Below are 16,658 nucleotides of genomic sequence, written 5' to 3'. Positions count from 1 at the left end.
CACCAGCCAGTGGTCTTCACCCAAAAACAAATAGTTAATTAATCAATTACTGACTCAGTAATTCCTTTTAAAGAAAACTGATCTTATTACAAAATGCAAAACTTTAAAAAAAAAAAAAAAACTAAACACTTTAAAAACATTAAAAGCATACCATATTACATCATTGTAAGAAACGTAACGCCAGGATGCTTATCAGCCTGCATTTTGATCTGCCAATAAATTTCCTTAAGTACAGCATTCTGGTCTTGCTTTTTATTCTGATGAAGTATTTGGACGAAAACGCTAAATCTATTTAATAAACTTTATTTCAGTCAACTGATTCATCTGTTCTCCTGCTGCCTTCCTATCAGGTTATTTCTGGCCTTCCTGATTCTGAGGGGAAGTTTTCAACCTTCTCTTTGTTGGACTCCTCAAGTGGCTTGTCATCCTATTAAATGTAGTTAGGATACAGCTGATGCTTCTTCTAGTGCTGTTGCCTCTGGTTCTGTGTTGAGGCGTTATTCTTGGTTTTGTCTGCAACCTTTACCTGATAATATTTAGGTTCAATTGATGGGTGTTCCTCTTGATAATAAAAATCTGTTTGGTTCTGCAACTGCTGAACTTTTTAAGTCCCTGCAAGAAAAGGGCAAGGCCTTGCAGGAAATTAAACATATTTTTGTTTCCCCTCTTCCTACATTTTAGGAATTATCCTTCTAAGTCTTCTTTTATATGTAGACGGTCTCACCCTCCTCCTAAAGGAAAAAGGGTACTAGATGAGCTTCACCTGCAAAGTCTACTCAGACTCCTAGTACTCAGAAGTCTCCCTTTCCAGACAAGCCAGTTTCTATCTGACTGTCTTCTTCCCTTCGTCCTAAGTCAGGTTCCTTTGTCTCTTCATCTCTCCCTGTCTCTTCCTAACTGGTTAAGGATTACTCAGGATTCTTGGGTTCTGTCCATCACCCGTCAGGGATATTTCATGGTGTGGAAATCCCTTCCTCCTTTTCTGGGTATTCCCCAACCTCCTCAGGAACAGCTGCCCTTTTTTTTCCAGATGTACTTCAGGGTCTTTTATCTCCAGGCACCATCCAAGCAATTTCTGCTCCTCAGAAGGGGAAGGGGTTTTATTCCACAATGTTTTTGGTTCCCATGAAAGAAGACACCTGAAGGCCCATTCTGGATCTTTCCCACCTCAACACCATTCCAAAGAGCCCTTCTTTTCAGATGCTCTCCCTTCAAACTCTGTGTCGTCTTCTTCGCCAGGATTTCTTGGTCTGTCTAGATCTCAAGGATGCTTATCTTCACATTCCTATTCATAACCATTTCAAGAAGTAATTGCGTTTCTCTGTTTCTTCCTTGCATTGTCAGTTCTCTGCTTTGCCCTTTGGCCTTTCAACTCCCCCAAGGGTCTTCACCAAATGCCTCACTCTTGTGATTGCCTTTTGCACGATGAGGGAGGCTACAAATCTTTCCTTACCTAGATGACTTGCTTATTCAGGATTTCGCCTCCGAGACCTTGAATCAGCACCTCCATTATGCTATTTGTGTCTTCCAAAGCCTAGGGTTTACGATACATTTTTAGAAATACTTCATGACTCCTCCTCAGGATCATGTATTTTCTTGGGTGCAGGCTCCAGGCCATTCCTATAATGGCTTCCCTGCCACCACTCAAGACTCTTAATTGCCTTTTTTCAATCCCTTCTTCCTCAGGTCTCAGTTATGGCCAGGGAGTTTATAAGGGCTCTGGGTTGCATGGCATTCACCATTCCTATGTTTCCTCTAGCCAGACTCCATATGAGGAAGTTTCATTGTTTCCAAAAGGTAGTATGGCTTCAACATAGGTTCATAGGTAGGTACTAGGCTATCGGTCCAAGGGCCTACGTAAGCCTAGCCAGCAAGCTACCATAGCTTACGCCACCCAAGAAAGTTATTTTCCTGTGCCACTGTCCAGCAGAGACACAGAAGTGATCCCTGGGGTGTATTTCCTATTTCCCATTATCATCCTTTAGACTTTCTAGTTCCTCTTCTTCCATGACTCAAACTAGAGCTTCATTGGTGGATTCATCAGCTTTCTGTCAACCCACTGCTTCCTTTTCAGTCCCCAGTCCCCTCTCAGAAACTTTTTTCAGATGCCTCAGACACAGGGTGGGGTACTTCTTTTAGCCCTCTAAAGGTTCTGGGTCTTTGGCCCATTCATCAGAGGGCGGACCATATCAACATCAAGGAGATGAGAGCATTTTGTCTTGCTGTTCAGGCCTTACATATACCCTCTTTCTTCCAGGGTCTCTCAGAATCTTTATGGACAGTACTACAGTGATGTGGTACATCAACAAGCAAGGGGGTGGGGGGGGGGGGGTGGGACAAGATCCTACCATCTGTGCAGACTTAGTTGTCCAGGTTTTGGATCTGGCTGTCCAGCATCAGGTGACTCTTCAGGCTGTTTATATTCCTTCAGAAGAAAACATTGTGGCAGGCACTCTGAGCAAGTCCGTAACACAGACGCACGAGTGAATGGTTCACAGAGATGTGTTTTTGGACATTGTCTGCCAGTGGGATACTCCTCAGGTAGATCTTTTTGCCTCCCCTCTGAACAGACACTCCTGTTTTTTGCACCAGAGTCCAAATTCTTCTGGGATGTTAGGTGGAAGCCATCTCTGTTTCTTGGAAGGGGATGTTTCTCTGTGCCTTCCCTCCCCTTCTTTTCATACCAAGAGCCCTGCTCAAGATAGAACACGACTCCCCCAAAATCTTGCTGGTGACTCTTGGCCCAGGCAGCATTGTTTCCCTCTTCTTCTGCATCTAGCCAAGGGCAGTCACCACCAGTTACCTCACAAGGGTGGGCATACTCACACAAGACAAGAAGATCTCTCATTCATCCTCACGTCTCCACTCATCTGACACTGTTTGATCCCTTTTAGGCACCTTTTTCTGAAGACATGCTTCTTTTTCTGCAGGAGGCCAGGAAACCAACTACCGGGAAATCTTGTGTCCAAATGGAAGAGATTTTCAGTTTGGTTTCTTGCTTGTAAACAGAATCCACTTCCTGTGGACGTTCCTCTGGTTCTCTCTTGTTTGTATGAATTCCTCTATGCTGGGTTGGCATACTCTTCAATTAAAGCTCTCCTTTCAGCTATTTCTGCTCGTCTGCCTTTGACTCCTCCTTTGACCAGTAGTTTTGAGGTCAAACAATTTCTTAAAGTTGTCTTTCATATTAGACCTCCCAGGAAATCTATTCCTCCAACCTGGGACCTTAATTTTGTTCTTGAAAAATTGACTCTGGCTCCTTTTGAGGCTGAAACTTTAGTTTTCTTAAACCATTGTACATGTAAGACTGTTCTTCTTTTGACCTTACTTCAGCAAGGAGGGTGCCTGAGTTTTGGGCCCTTTTGGCTGTCCCTCCTTTTTTATTTTTTCATAGGCATAGGGTATCTCTCTATACTAATCCTTCTTTTATGCCCACTGTGGTTAATTAATTGTCTCTTAGTCAGTCTATTAATTTGCCAACTTTTTCCCTTCTCAGCAGTCTGCCAGTGAGAAGATTCTTCACACATTGGATTTCCATAAACAGCTCAGATGTTTGGCTAAGACTAAGGCCATTCACAAGTCTGAGCAACTATGTTTCTTTTCATTGTAGATCTTTAGATTTGGCTATGTCTAAACAAAGCATTTCTTCATGAATTTCTAAGGCCATTTCTTTTTGTTATTCCTTTCTTGGGATATTGCTTCTGTAAAGGCACAGTCTACCAGGACTGTGGCTTTCTCTGCTGCTTTTTTCAAAGGATTGTGTATCCGTTCCATCCTTGAGGCTCCTACTTGGACTTCTAACCATACCTTTACTAAACATTACGTGCTAGCAGCTCTGTATGTGGGAGTAGACCACATCGAAAGGTAATAAAAACTGAGAAAATGAAAGCTTTGTTATATGGGTATAGATAGTAAGACACAAGCAGTTAAAATGTTTAGTCCCACTAGTCTTATACACAGGTCAGACGTATTTTTTTATCAACCAGAGGGGTAGTTGTGGATAGCAATTAATAAGGAGCTGAAGGACTTTATCTGGAAGGGGAAGACAGCAAGAGTCAAGTGGGATAAGCTGCTTCTTCCAGTAGAACAGGATGGATTGGGATTACACAAATTTGAAGGGGTATTTCAGAGCTACACAGTTATGGCTCCCATTCGTAGCACAAGTAGAAAACTGTAATTCAAAATGGAAAGGGATCCAGGCCTTTAAGGAGAGTAGTAATAATCATACAGAATATTATATCCACAAAGTAGCCGAAAGTATCCTGAGAAATAAGCCAACATGAGAATGGAGAAAGGAGATTCTGCTAATAGGGATGACTGCAGTTAGGGATGTAGACAATAGATGAGAGAGCTGGAATTTATTGGAGAAAACTGACAAAGGAGCCAAGGTATTGGGAGCAAATAACTGTAGAGGGAAAGATGATAGATTGTGAAGATGCCAAGAATTTATTTGGACTGCAGGTTATAGACTGCCTTCCCTGTCGAGGATTGATATCAGAGTATAGGCAAAGAGAAAGAAATAGGGGGGTCCTGAATGAAAGACCAGCACTGGTAGACTTTTTAGTAGCTCTAGAATAGAAGCTCCCATTAAAAAAGGATCTATTAGTAGAGCTTATAACATATTGCAAAACTATAAGAATCAATCAGTGGTTAGAAAGGATTGGGAAGAGAGTTTGGATAAGCAATTAAACAGTGGAAGGATATATGTATTTCTCCCAAATATGCAACAAAATCTGGAGGATTTAGGATTTTTGCTTGGAAATGTTTACATAGATATTTTTATACCCCACGTAGACTCCAGAGAATTTTTCCTCAGGCAGACAGCAAATGGAGGTGTGACGGGGAAGAAAGAGGTAATTGGGACCATATTTTCTGGGAGGGCAGTGAGTTGGCAGACTTTAATAATTCTCTGCTGGATGCACTGTCAGAGATACTGGGCAGGCAGATTGGTGTGATGAGGGAGATGATTTTTCTGAGCTATGGTACAGAATTGGAATTGCCTAGACATGGTAAGGCCGTACTGTGTCTAATTATGGTGGCTGCCAAAAAACAATTACTAGAAAATCAAAATCTCAACCAAATGTATTTAAAGTAGTGAATATAGTAATGGGGATAAAACAACTGGAAATGAGATCTTTAGAAAAAGGTAGGGGCAAATTACATAGGAAAAATGGGGATTGTGGGGACAATACATATAGGGGAAGAATGAGATTTAAAAAAGGCAGGACATAAATGAGCTATGTAATGTTTGACTGAAAATGATTGGGTGGATTATTAAGTGCTGTATAGTGTTTGCAGCTGGGAGTGTGTCAGTATGGTTTGTGATGTAAAATGCTTGCAACTAGGATTGTGTTGGTGTAGTTTGTTTTCGTTTATATAAATGTATGATTGCCTGTGCCGTAAGTGATGGTTTAATAAAGATGTTTCTTGTTTAAAAAGGGGGGGGGGCATAAATTGAACAATTTATGTAATGTTAGGTTGTATGAAATATAGCAATATGTGTGAAATATAATGTTTGTGAACGTGAACTTGTTAATGCAATTTGATTATTTTTATATAAATGTAAATTTGCTTATGTTACAAGTGTTAATTCAGTAAAGGTGTTTAAAGGGGAAACAAAATTGCAAATTGGATGCGGTTTCCAGGGCTAGAGCTGGCTCTGCCAGGGCTATCCTACATGAATTTCTTGAGGGCCCTACTGGGCCTTCCTCCTCCCAAGTTTTCTCTTCAGCTTTTGTACTTTCCTTGTAGTAAAGAATAATGCAATAGTGATAATGGAAGGACACAGTACAGTTATGTAAAATTTTACCCTAATAGTAAAGGTCTTCTCTTTACTGTTGCAGTTCGCTCCCTCCTCCCATATTTTCTCTCCTCCTCCTCCTTTTTTCCTTCTGGATGCACTTGTTCCTCCTTTTCTCCTTAGACTTGTTCCTCCTGAGGCTATTGACTTCTGAAGTATGTACGTACATATTTCACCTGTATGCCCTATGCTGTGAACTGGGAGCATGTGTGTGACATACGACATCCTTGGAAACCTAAGGCTTTAGTATACTGCCCAGACATTAGACTACCCTTGGCAGGAGATCCCTTTAGTAAAGAATACTGCAACAGTGAAGAGTAGGACATCTACTCTTATGGTAAGATTTTGCACAACTGTGCTATCTCTTTACATCAGCACTTGTCTTTAGCTAATGTTCGATTTTCCAGAGTTGAGTTGATCCCTTTCAGTAATAAGAACATTGGTTTCAGAAGTTACCTAGGTAAGGGATGATGTTTTGGTTCGTCTTCATCAGAAATAATGAGAGCTACTCAACGCATTGGTAGGAAGAAATCATTAAGTACTGGATTGTGTTTTCTAGCTCCATGGTATACTGTAATAACCAGTAAACTTGTTTTAGTTTCATAATGAATGCACTGATGTCCTTCAAGGATGCATCTGCAGTCATAACAAATGGGTTGTCCTGCCTCAGGCAGCCCTTCGGTCGGCCGGATTCCAAAGTCTGGGTCTGGCCTCGGCTGATGTCGCACTTCACCCGACGTCATAGCTGCTGGGGTATAAAGGCATCAGCCAACGCCATTTTCCTCAGTCTTTCTTGCCACGCGGTGCCCGAAGCAGAAGCTGTTCGCAAGTGCCGGTCGGTCAGATCCAGAGATTTCAGCGCATCAAGACTTCTAAAAGCTAAGTACCCCGTTGGGGACTCTTTCTTGCCTCAGCCGATGTCAGACAAAGTAAATAATTGTTTAACTTGTGGGAAACAAATACCTCATAAGGATTTCCACTCTTACTGCCTTCCTTGCTTAGGCCCAGACCACGACGTATCAGCTTGTTTAGCCTGTGCTTCCTTCAACCGACGGACTCTTAGACGTCGGTCGGAGTTTGCAGAAGAGTTTTTTGGCTCCACTTTTGCATATAAAATGCCGTCGGAGACCCGACTACACATTTAGCTAAAAAACGCAAAGAAAAGGACCGACACTCGTGGTCCGCGGTTTCGGCTGAAACCACTGTTAGGCCTACCGCGAGTGTCTCGGTTTCGGCTGAAACCGAGACCTTGGTTCACCCTTCGGCCGAAAGCATGCCTCCGATAACTGAGGCCACACAGGCCATGGCTGAGTCGGCTACAGAAATTCCTGCTGAAGTAGCAGGCACACAAGAGTTGTCTTGACACTATTCCGTTGGACATCTCTACTCCTGCACGTGGGGCAACCAGACCCCCGGCTTCTATGTCTATCAAGGCCTTTTCCAGGGCTAAAGCAGCCAAACTTTCCAAGGCCTTACCTTCAAAAGCTCCCTCTCACAGGCCTACCTCAAGTTCCCAGATTCTCAGCCTTGCTGAGGACCTTATTTCTCTGATCAGGGGAACCCATCCTCACCCAGACAGGGCCTCACAACCCCCTCCTGAAAAGAGGCCTAGGACTGAACCCCCTGAACCTCTGTCCTCTGACTACTCCTCGGATGGTTCAGATGTATCGGACCATCAGGAAGGCCCGTACTCACCTTATGAGGATTCTGATGCAGAAGACTCCATTCCTTCTGCCTCACCTCCAGAAGAATTTTCTTTTGGGGAAACCCTACACTCAATGAGGGAACACTTCCAATGGCAGGGTCAGGATTTTTCTGATTCTAGGAAAAGGCTAAGGACTTTTTTTTACACTTAACCACAGCATAGGCCTTTAGCCATTCCACCTGTACTATCAGTTGTTGATGATGCATACAATGATGCCAGTACTGCCCCTGATTCTCTTCCCCCGGCCCCTGCAAAGCCTGACAGATACTACAGGGTCCCGGATTCTCACTACCACTTGTATAAGGCTCATGCTGCAGACCCAGAAACCATTTCTCAGGGCCCTAAAGGTGTTGCAGCTGCCTCTGCCAAAAACCCACTACCATCTGAAAGAGAATCTAGAGCATTAGAGAGATGGGGTAAAAAGGTTTATACATCTGCTACTCTTTCTGCCAGGGCTTTAAACTGTCAATTTCACATGATACAGTACCAGGAATTTTTGTTAGATCAGCTGAATAAAAAGCTGGCCTCTCCTGAACCTTTAGACCGCAAGTCCCTTCAGGATTTGGTACACAATTCTCAGCAGGTCAGTAATCATTTCTTAAAATGTGGCTATGATGCACTGGAGGCTTCATTTAGATCAGCTATGACTGGAGCAGTGATTCGAAGGCATGCCTGGTTAAAAGAGCAATCCTCACCAGACCATGTTAAGTCTAAACTCCTGGATGCACCTATGGAGAAACAAAGTTTGTTTGGCTCCCCTGCACAGGAGGTTCTAAAGAAAGTGGAAGAAAAAGCAAAATCTGTCCAAACAGTCAAGGATTTTTTGCAGGTCCAACCTCCGAGGTTTAGCAGAAATTGGCCTTCAAAGAATTGGTCCTTTCCAGACACCTCCAGAGCACAGAAAGGCAGAAATAGACGCCCAAGAGGCAGAGGTCAATCTAGGGGTGCCTACAGGGGTCGTCAGTGGCAACCTGCCAACCAAAGAAGTGCCGCCACAGCTGCGACTGCAACCCCTTCTACAGGACAGACACAATGACTTGGCTCTGATTCCGCCTACCAGGGAACAACTGGAAGCACCCTTGGGCGGAAAGCTAGCCTTATTCTCAAGAAATTGGCATTGTATTACAGGAGACAAATGGACTTTACAAACAATAGACAAGGGCTACAGGTTTCACTTCCACACTCTACCAAAAAAGAGAGGAATGCCAAACCTTCCACCAAGCCAGAAATCAGAGGCTCTAAAATAAATCATCAGTTTACTAAGGATGAGAGCAATAGAAAAGGTACCATCTATGGAACAAGGCCAAGGATTTTACTCCAGACTATTCCTTGTACCAAGAAAAGAAAATAAATGGAGGCCTATTCTCGATTTGTCCGCACTGAACACATACCTCATTGTTCCAAAATTCAAAATGCTGACCCTACAGCAACTTCTTCCCATGTTGGGCAAGGAGTCTTGGCTGGTGACTCTAGATCTCAAGGAGGCATACCTGCACGTCCCTATACGACCAGATTGCAGAAGACACCTCAGATTTCTTGCAGGATCAGAGCATTGTCAATTTTCAGCATTGCCCTTTGGCTTATCTACTGCGCCCAGAGTATTCACGAAATGCCTGGCATCAGTAATTGCTCATTGCAGGCTTCAGGGAATTCAAATCTACCCATACCTGGATGACTGCCTAATACAAGCGGACAACAAGACAAAATTAATAAAGGACTTGGCCAATGTCATTCAACTGCTGCAAGCCTTGAGATACACAGTCAACATACAAAAATCAAGACTAGTGCCATCCCAAAGGATAACATTTTTGGGTGCAGAACTGGACACAATAACTCAGATGGCTTTTCTCACAGAGGAAAAACAAAAGCAATTGCCAGTCTATTTCATGGCATTAACAAGACAAACTCAGCTTACTGCAAGGAAAGTCCTGCAGGCCCTGGGTTACATGGCATCCTGCATAATATTGATCCCACATGCCAGGCTGCATATGAGAAAGTTACAATGGTACCTAAGGAATGTATGGTCTCAACACAGACACAGTCTAGAAGCCCAGATACCAATCATTCCATGTCTGAAAAAAGAATTCCTGTGGTGGGCTCAGGCCTGTCAGATAAACAGAGGATTGCCTTTCCACAAACCACATCCAAGGTAGACCATCACCATGGACGCCTCAGACCTAGGCTGGGGGGTGCACATGGAAGACAAGTGTATCCAAGGCCTATGGTCACAAGACCAGCTGAATCTACACATAAATCTAAAGGAGATGCTGGCAGTGAAACATGCCATCGAGGCATTCAGACCATTCATCCAGCAAGGACACCTGCTGATAAGGACGGACAATACCACAGTCATGTGGTACATCAACAAACAGGGAGGCACACATTCATACCCTCTATGCCGGACGGCAATGGACCTGTGGAACTTGGCCCTGAATCTCAACATCCAACTGCAGGCCAGATTTGTACCAGGAAAAGAGAATTCACTAGCAGACAGCTTAAGCAGGACTACCACGGATGCTCACGAATGGATGCTGCATCCACACATTTTCAAAACCATAACAAAGAAATGGGGAATGCCAGAGATAGACCTGTTTGCCTCCCCACACAACCACCAACTGAAGAAATTCTGCTCAAGAGTATACCACCCACTTGCCTGGAGGGTGGACTCCCTTTCTTTCAGCTGGAAGGACCTGACAGTATATGCCTTTCCACCTCTTCCTTTGATGTACAAGGTTCTACTGAAGATCAGAGAGGAACAGCCAAAGGTAATTCTGATAGCTCCAGACTGGCCAAGGCAACATTGGTACCCGCTACTGAGAAGCATGTCTCGGACGCATTCATGGCATCTACCTCTATGTCCTTTACTTCTAACGCAGAACAATTACAAGACCCTGCATCCAAACTTAAAAACACTGCAGCTAACTGCTTGGAAAATTGCATAAAACAAAACCAACTTGATTTATCTCAGAGGGTTAAGGACATTATCCTGGAGGCTCGCAGACCCTCCACAAGGAAAACATATTCAGCCAAATGGAAAAGATTCCTCATTTGGAGTGCAGAAAAGGAGAAAATGTCACACTAGCAAACCTAGCACACATCCTGGAATACTTAGCGGAACTGTTCCACAATGGCCTGTCCTATTCTTCCATTAAGATACATGCATCAGCAATTTCAGCAGAGTACAACATGGATCCTCCTGTCTTCTCTCATCCTCTCCTCAGACAATTTTTGAGAGGGATCAAAAATGTAAAGCCTCCAAGGAAACCGCCTTTGCCTGCATGGGATCTCAATTTTGTGCTAGAAAAATTAACACTTCCCCTTTTTGAACCAGCAGCAACAGCAGACTTACAGTTCTTATCTTGGAAAACTGCCTTCCTGCTAGCAATCACTTCAGCAAGAAGGGTATCTGAGTTACAGGCATTAATGGCAGTGCAGCTTTTCCTTATCTTCCATCAGGATAGAGTGTCTCTGAGAACCAATCCTACTTTTATGCCAAAGGTGGTATCCAGGGTATCCTTGAACCAAGCCATACATTTACCTACATTCTTCCCCAACCCACAGAACAGGGGGGAAAAACTACTACACACCTTGGGTGTACACAGACAGCTGCGCTACTATCTGGACAGAACCAAGGCCAGCAGAAAAACTGACCAGCTTCTGGTAGCATATGCAACAGGAGTGCAAGGAAAAGCAATTTCAAAACAGACAATCTCAAAATGGATAGGAAATTGCATTCGATTCTGCTACTCATTTCATGGAAAGACAACACCTGAAAATATCAGGCCTCACTCCACAAGAGCTACAGCCACCACTACAGCTTTCCTACGAGGAGTGGCTACCAAAGACATTTTAGAAGCTGCTACTTGGAGCTCCGTGCATACATTTGCCAAGCATTATAATCTTCCTTTACACTCCAGATCCCGAGCAGGTTTTGCAACTGCTGTTTTACAAGGGATCTTAACTACACCATCATTATCTTAGTGCCTCCTCCCCCAGTTTGGCTATGGTATTCTACCCATTTGTTATGACTGCAGATGCATCCTTGAAGGACATAGTACAGTTTTGTACCTACCATAAATGTTGATGTCCGATAGGTATGCATCTGCAGTCAGGATTACCCACCCTCCTTCCCCTCTGTGGTATTCCTAGGGTACTTACCCCTCTTTTAGCTAGCTGGGGGAATCTATTATGGTGTATTTCTTTGTATGTATATATGTATATATATTTTGCTTTCTACTGTTTGGAATTATCTGCATTTATCCAAATTTAGCCTTCCTAGAGGGCACCTGGCATCTGGGGCAAGAAACACTGAGGAAAATGGCGTCGGCTGATGCCTTTATACCCCATCAGCTATGACGTCGGGTGAAGTGCGACATCAGCCGAGGTCAGACCCAGACTTTGGAATCCGGCCGACCGAAGGGCTGCCTGAGGCAGGACAAACCCATTTGTTATGACTGCAGATGCATACCTATCAGACATCTACATTTATGGTAGGTACAAAACTGTACTTTGTTCAAGGTCTTGTTTCTTCATATTGAACAGTGGTGAAACCACTGGCCTCTGGTTTTTAGGCGAGATGAACAGGTAAAATGGGAGACTATCAAAAATAAAAGTCAGCCAGAGTGCCAGTAGGTAAGATGTTATCTTGACAGGAGGTTATTATCAGGGGACGGATACCCACTCTTTGCATTAGAAGCCTTTTACAGTGGGAAGCTGTGATGATCCATGTAGCTGAAGGGCTCATGTATGGCCAGTTTTCAGGCTAAGTTAAAGTTGCTTAAAATAAATTCAGATTTTGTTTGTTAACCACTAGAGGATATTCTGCATGGTCTTACTTGGAAAACCAGTCAGGATGTAAGTGCAGACAGTTAACAGCTGCTCCTAAGTGGTGATTTTGACTGAAATGATGACCGATTTGCATTGGATTGTAAAATGGAGCTAAAGGCTCTAAAGAGAATGGGAAAAGGTAATTGCAAACGAAGACTATACCACGGGCACTTTTGTGTGTGCTTTCAAATGGAGTTCTCTCGTAATCTTCAATATATTGTGTAACAAGTGTCTGTAATTGCTAGTGTATCTGACTTACAGGTGAGACAGAGAGAGTGTTTTGCTATGGGCACTGTATCATTTTGGAGCTTTTTTGACATAATCCAGAAGGGTTACTTTGCAAGTGGGGTTGTAATCGAGGATGCAGTGTTCTGCTGCTGTAGGATGTAGTGTTTGATGACAGTAGCTTTCTGGAAAGTTATAGGCAGAACTGATGTCCTGTAACTAGGAACTAGGTACTGAGTGGAGTTTGTAGTGCCTTGATGTTTAGTAAGGAGAGAGAGTTAGCAGCAGGCCAGCAGCAGTTAGGATTATTAGAAAACCAAGGAATGGTTTACAGTGAGGAAGTGGTGCCATGATTGCTGTTAATAGTCTGGAACTGAGTCAAGGTGAACTCTGTCTCTCTGTACACACGTGTATGTATATGTTTACATAGTGACAGACAGGATGGTTGAGTTCTGATTCACTAATCCCATTTTGTCGGGTCCCAGTTCATCACTTGTAGTTGAAGTATCCACCAAATATTAAATGATGGCTACTGTCCACCACTTCTCAGCAAGCTGCAGTTTAGAAACCAAGCCTATTCTTATAGAAGTAATGACTTTGTGTGTGTGTGAAAGAACTTTCTGTAAAGTGTTCTAAACAGCTGGAACTAATCTTCCAGGGAATGTTGGGAATATAGACCAATTATTAACTTTCAAGAAAATACTCGAGGCCATGTGTTCTAAGAAGGAAAATGTGAATACTGTAGAGACCTGTACTAATGGATTGGTACATTGGTTAAGTTCAACTGTAGTACCGGTGGTTGCATTCCAAATGAACGGGCTTAAGTCGGATATTGCCTGAGGACAAGTGTGATGCAAATCCATTTCCCCACCTCATTGTCTTTTTGTTTTCTTTTACAGTAATGCAGCTTTCACAAGCTGATTCCTAGCCCATTATGATGTGTTGCACAGTATGTGCATACAATAGTGCATTTATAAAGAGAATTACATCCTGCATATTGTATATTTAAGCTTTAATAATGTATGCTTTCTTGTAAATGTTTGTTTTGTTTATTCACCGTTACCCCTTAGCTGTGTTTTGTACGTTCAGTCTTTGTCATGTTTCTTAATAGCAGTTTTGTTTTTGTATTCCTAAATGCATTTCTTGCTTGTTATCTTTACTATTGGAACCCAGATTGTGTCTGAAATGGTCCCTAGACCAGTTCACTTAGCCAGTTTACAAAGTATAAATATGAAAAATCAAAATGTAACATTTTCAACCTGCCCTTTCCCCTGCTTAGACCCATGTTAAAACAAAAAATTTCAGCAAGCTGTAGTGTGATTGACTTTTTTCAAGTTGTGTTCTGATTAAGGGTAACTTGGCAAAGCGTTGTCTGTGCATGGACCAAGTTTATGAAGTTGGTTTCCATTTGTGTAGGATTAGAAGAGTTGGACTAGCAAATCTGAATACCTTTTTTATTGTATGTCACTATATTAAAAGAGAAGCTCCCACGGCAGCCCTAAGCATGTTACAGGATGAAGCCCTTCAGCTATTTCTGAATAATTGAATGTGTGTGTCTGTGACTGCGGTGGTGGTGCTGCGGTAGCGTTGTAGTCTCACAGATAGACGTCCTGTTTGATTCTCAGCTAGAGCGTCTTCTGTGTGGAGACATGCGTGAATGGGCGTACCTTCGTTGAAGGTTGTGCGTCAGGGCTGGCAACTCAGCATGTAAACATCTACTGCCAATCATTAGCAGACCGGAGTTCCGCTGTGGCGACCCCTAACCAGGAAAAGCCGAAAGACACAACAACAAGAATGTTTGTGTCTGTGTTATGTGTAGGAAGCATCTGATAAATATATGTAGCCAGCAGTCTGACTAACTAGTATCTGAGCACTTTTCTGTCAGAAGTATGTTTTAACTGCAGGATGCTCCAACTGAATACATGGCTTGAAAATATTTTGTATTTATTTCAGTTACAAAGGACTGGTGGCTGAAGCTCTGAGACAACTGGTGGGAGAGCACTGCTACAAACAGGATGAGGTCCTTTCCCCTGGATATAGCACAGGTAATTCATGCATTTTTCTTCGTCAGCTTTCTTTTACCATTGAGCACCAATTCAGTGTATGTAGTTAACACATATCAAGTTACTAAATTTGAAAGTCATACCACATGACAGTAACCTTAATTATCTTTTATTCTTCACAGTGTATGGCTGTATTCACGGGCAGTTTTGTAAACTTATTTTTATTTAAAGTGTGCACAAGGTGAGACCAAACAAATGCTTAACTTTTTTTGCAAGTTTGCAAGACTGTACTTTTGTTTACATATAATTTGATGTTTTTTTTAACAAAAAAGTTATTTCTATGATCTTTCAAATGTATTGGCACTTTATCAGTTAAGACATGCAAAGAATATTCCAAGTAAAGAAGAGCTTTACAATTATGCAGACATAACAAATTATACTTTGTTTTTAATACATGGATCACTGCTTTTGCCGTTGTAAGTCTATGTCCTTGTTGTTGTGGCATCAGTTTTGAGTTGCCTGTCTGTGCCGTGAATGTTATCTTTCAGAGCTTTGGCAGTCTGTACCGATGTCATAGTTTAATTTGTCGTCCAGACAGCTATGCTGCTGTTCTTCGTGTTTCATTGTTGCAGTCCTCACACTTGGGTTATCTCCCTGCATATAGCCCTCAGTCAGCCCGAGTACCAGAGACTTAATATTTCTGTGTCGGATGGTGTCGCTGCAGGACTGACGTCAGGTCGTCAGGGGTATAAAACCAGGCAGCCGACACCATTTCATCAGTCTTTCTTGCCAAGGAGTCTGAAGCACTTTGCAAGTGCCTGTCGGCCGCTACCTGAAATTTCATTTAAGAATTGAATAATCCTGAAGTCTTCTAAAGCTAAGTACCCCGTTGGGGATCCTTTTTTCTTGCTCTAACCGATGACAGAAAAAGTTAACAATTGTCTTGCCTGTGGAAAGCAAATACCTCACATTGATTTTCATATTTACTGTGTCACCTGTTTAGGCCCAGACCACGACGTCCCTCACTGTCAGTTTATTGACTTGTTTAACGCCCGAACCATTCATTTTCAGGCTCTCTTTGTCACTACATTTTTTCACTCTCAATCTCCGTATTCTGAAATGGCTTCTGTAAGCCATCCAACTACCGATATTCCGAAAAAAAGTAAGGATAAAGACAGAGACAGGCCGCATAGGTCCAAAACAGCCGATGACGCTTCCGTTAAGCTAGTCGCCAGTCCACCGGTACTCAGTGAGACACCTTTGCAGTCCCTAATGTCCACTTCAGTGGATTTGCAGGCCTCTACCGAGACCTGTTCGGTTTCCGGTATGCCGTGAGACTCTTCTTCAACTATGGAACCTGCGGATGTCTCTACCTTGGATGGGTCCGGAGCCGCTGTACAGGCACTGGCTTCTGAGGCAGTTCTTCACTTAACCGATGTTCGACTCAAACCAACGACTTCTTTTTTAACCAAAACTACTGAGTTTCTTAGGCCCAGAGTACGCACTACGCCTCGAAAACTGATGACCAAAGTACATGCTCCTGCTCCCATGCCACAAAAACAAATGCTTAGAATGGCCGAAGACCTTACTACGCTGATTAGGAGAATTCAGTCTTCCCCTCCTAAGAGACAAAGAGTTCAGTCCCCTTCAGCTTCTACAGACCAGGAGTCCGATTGACACTGAAATTTCTGATTATGAAGACATGCCCTTATCTGCTTATGAGGATTCAAATGCAGAGGAATCGATTCCCTCTGCCTCCCCTCCAGAGGATTTTTCTTTTGGTGAAACCTTACATACCTTAAGAGAGCATTTCCACTAGGAATGTCAAGACTATCCTCAGTCCAAAAAGAGACTCTTAGAATTTCTAGAGTTGCCTCAGCACAGGCCTTTAGCAATACCCCCTGTACTGGATGTTGTGGATGATGTTTTTATGGAATCCAGTCTTATTCCTGACACTTTACCTCCTGTCCCTAGGACACCAGACAGGTACTACAGAGTACCTGACACTCACAAATTTATTTTCAAGAATCCTACTGCGGACCCAGAGATCATTTCCCAGGGGCCTAAAGGTATCAAGGCTACTACAACCAAGAATCCC

At 43.0% G+C, this 16,658-nt stretch overlaps 1 protein-coding gene across 1 annotated transcript in view; it reads left to right on the top strand.

The window, feature by feature from the left end:
• The window catches only part of FASTK (Fas activated serine/threonine kinase), a 686,027-nt gene that overhangs the window by 475,326 nt on the left and 194,043 nt on the right, over positions 1–16,658 (top strand). The window contains exon 7 of the mRNA XM_044066318.1: positions 14,511–14,602. Coding sequence (XP_043922253.1) covers positions 14,511–14,602 — 92 coding nt within the window. The remainder of the gene's footprint in view (positions 1–14,510; positions 14,603–16,658) is intronic.

This window comes from Protopterus annectens, chromosome 3.part1 (genome assembly GCF_019279795.1).
Source record: "Protopterus annectens isolate FY-2018-M chromosome 3.part1, PAN1.0, whole genome shotgun sequence".
In the NCBI taxonomy this organism is placed as follows: Eukaryota; Metazoa; Chordata; order Ceratodontiformes; family Protopteridae; genus Protopterus; species Protopterus annectens.
The sequence above is the reverse complement of the archived record's forward strand: the minus strand, read 5'-3'. Positions and strand labels throughout refer to the sequence as shown.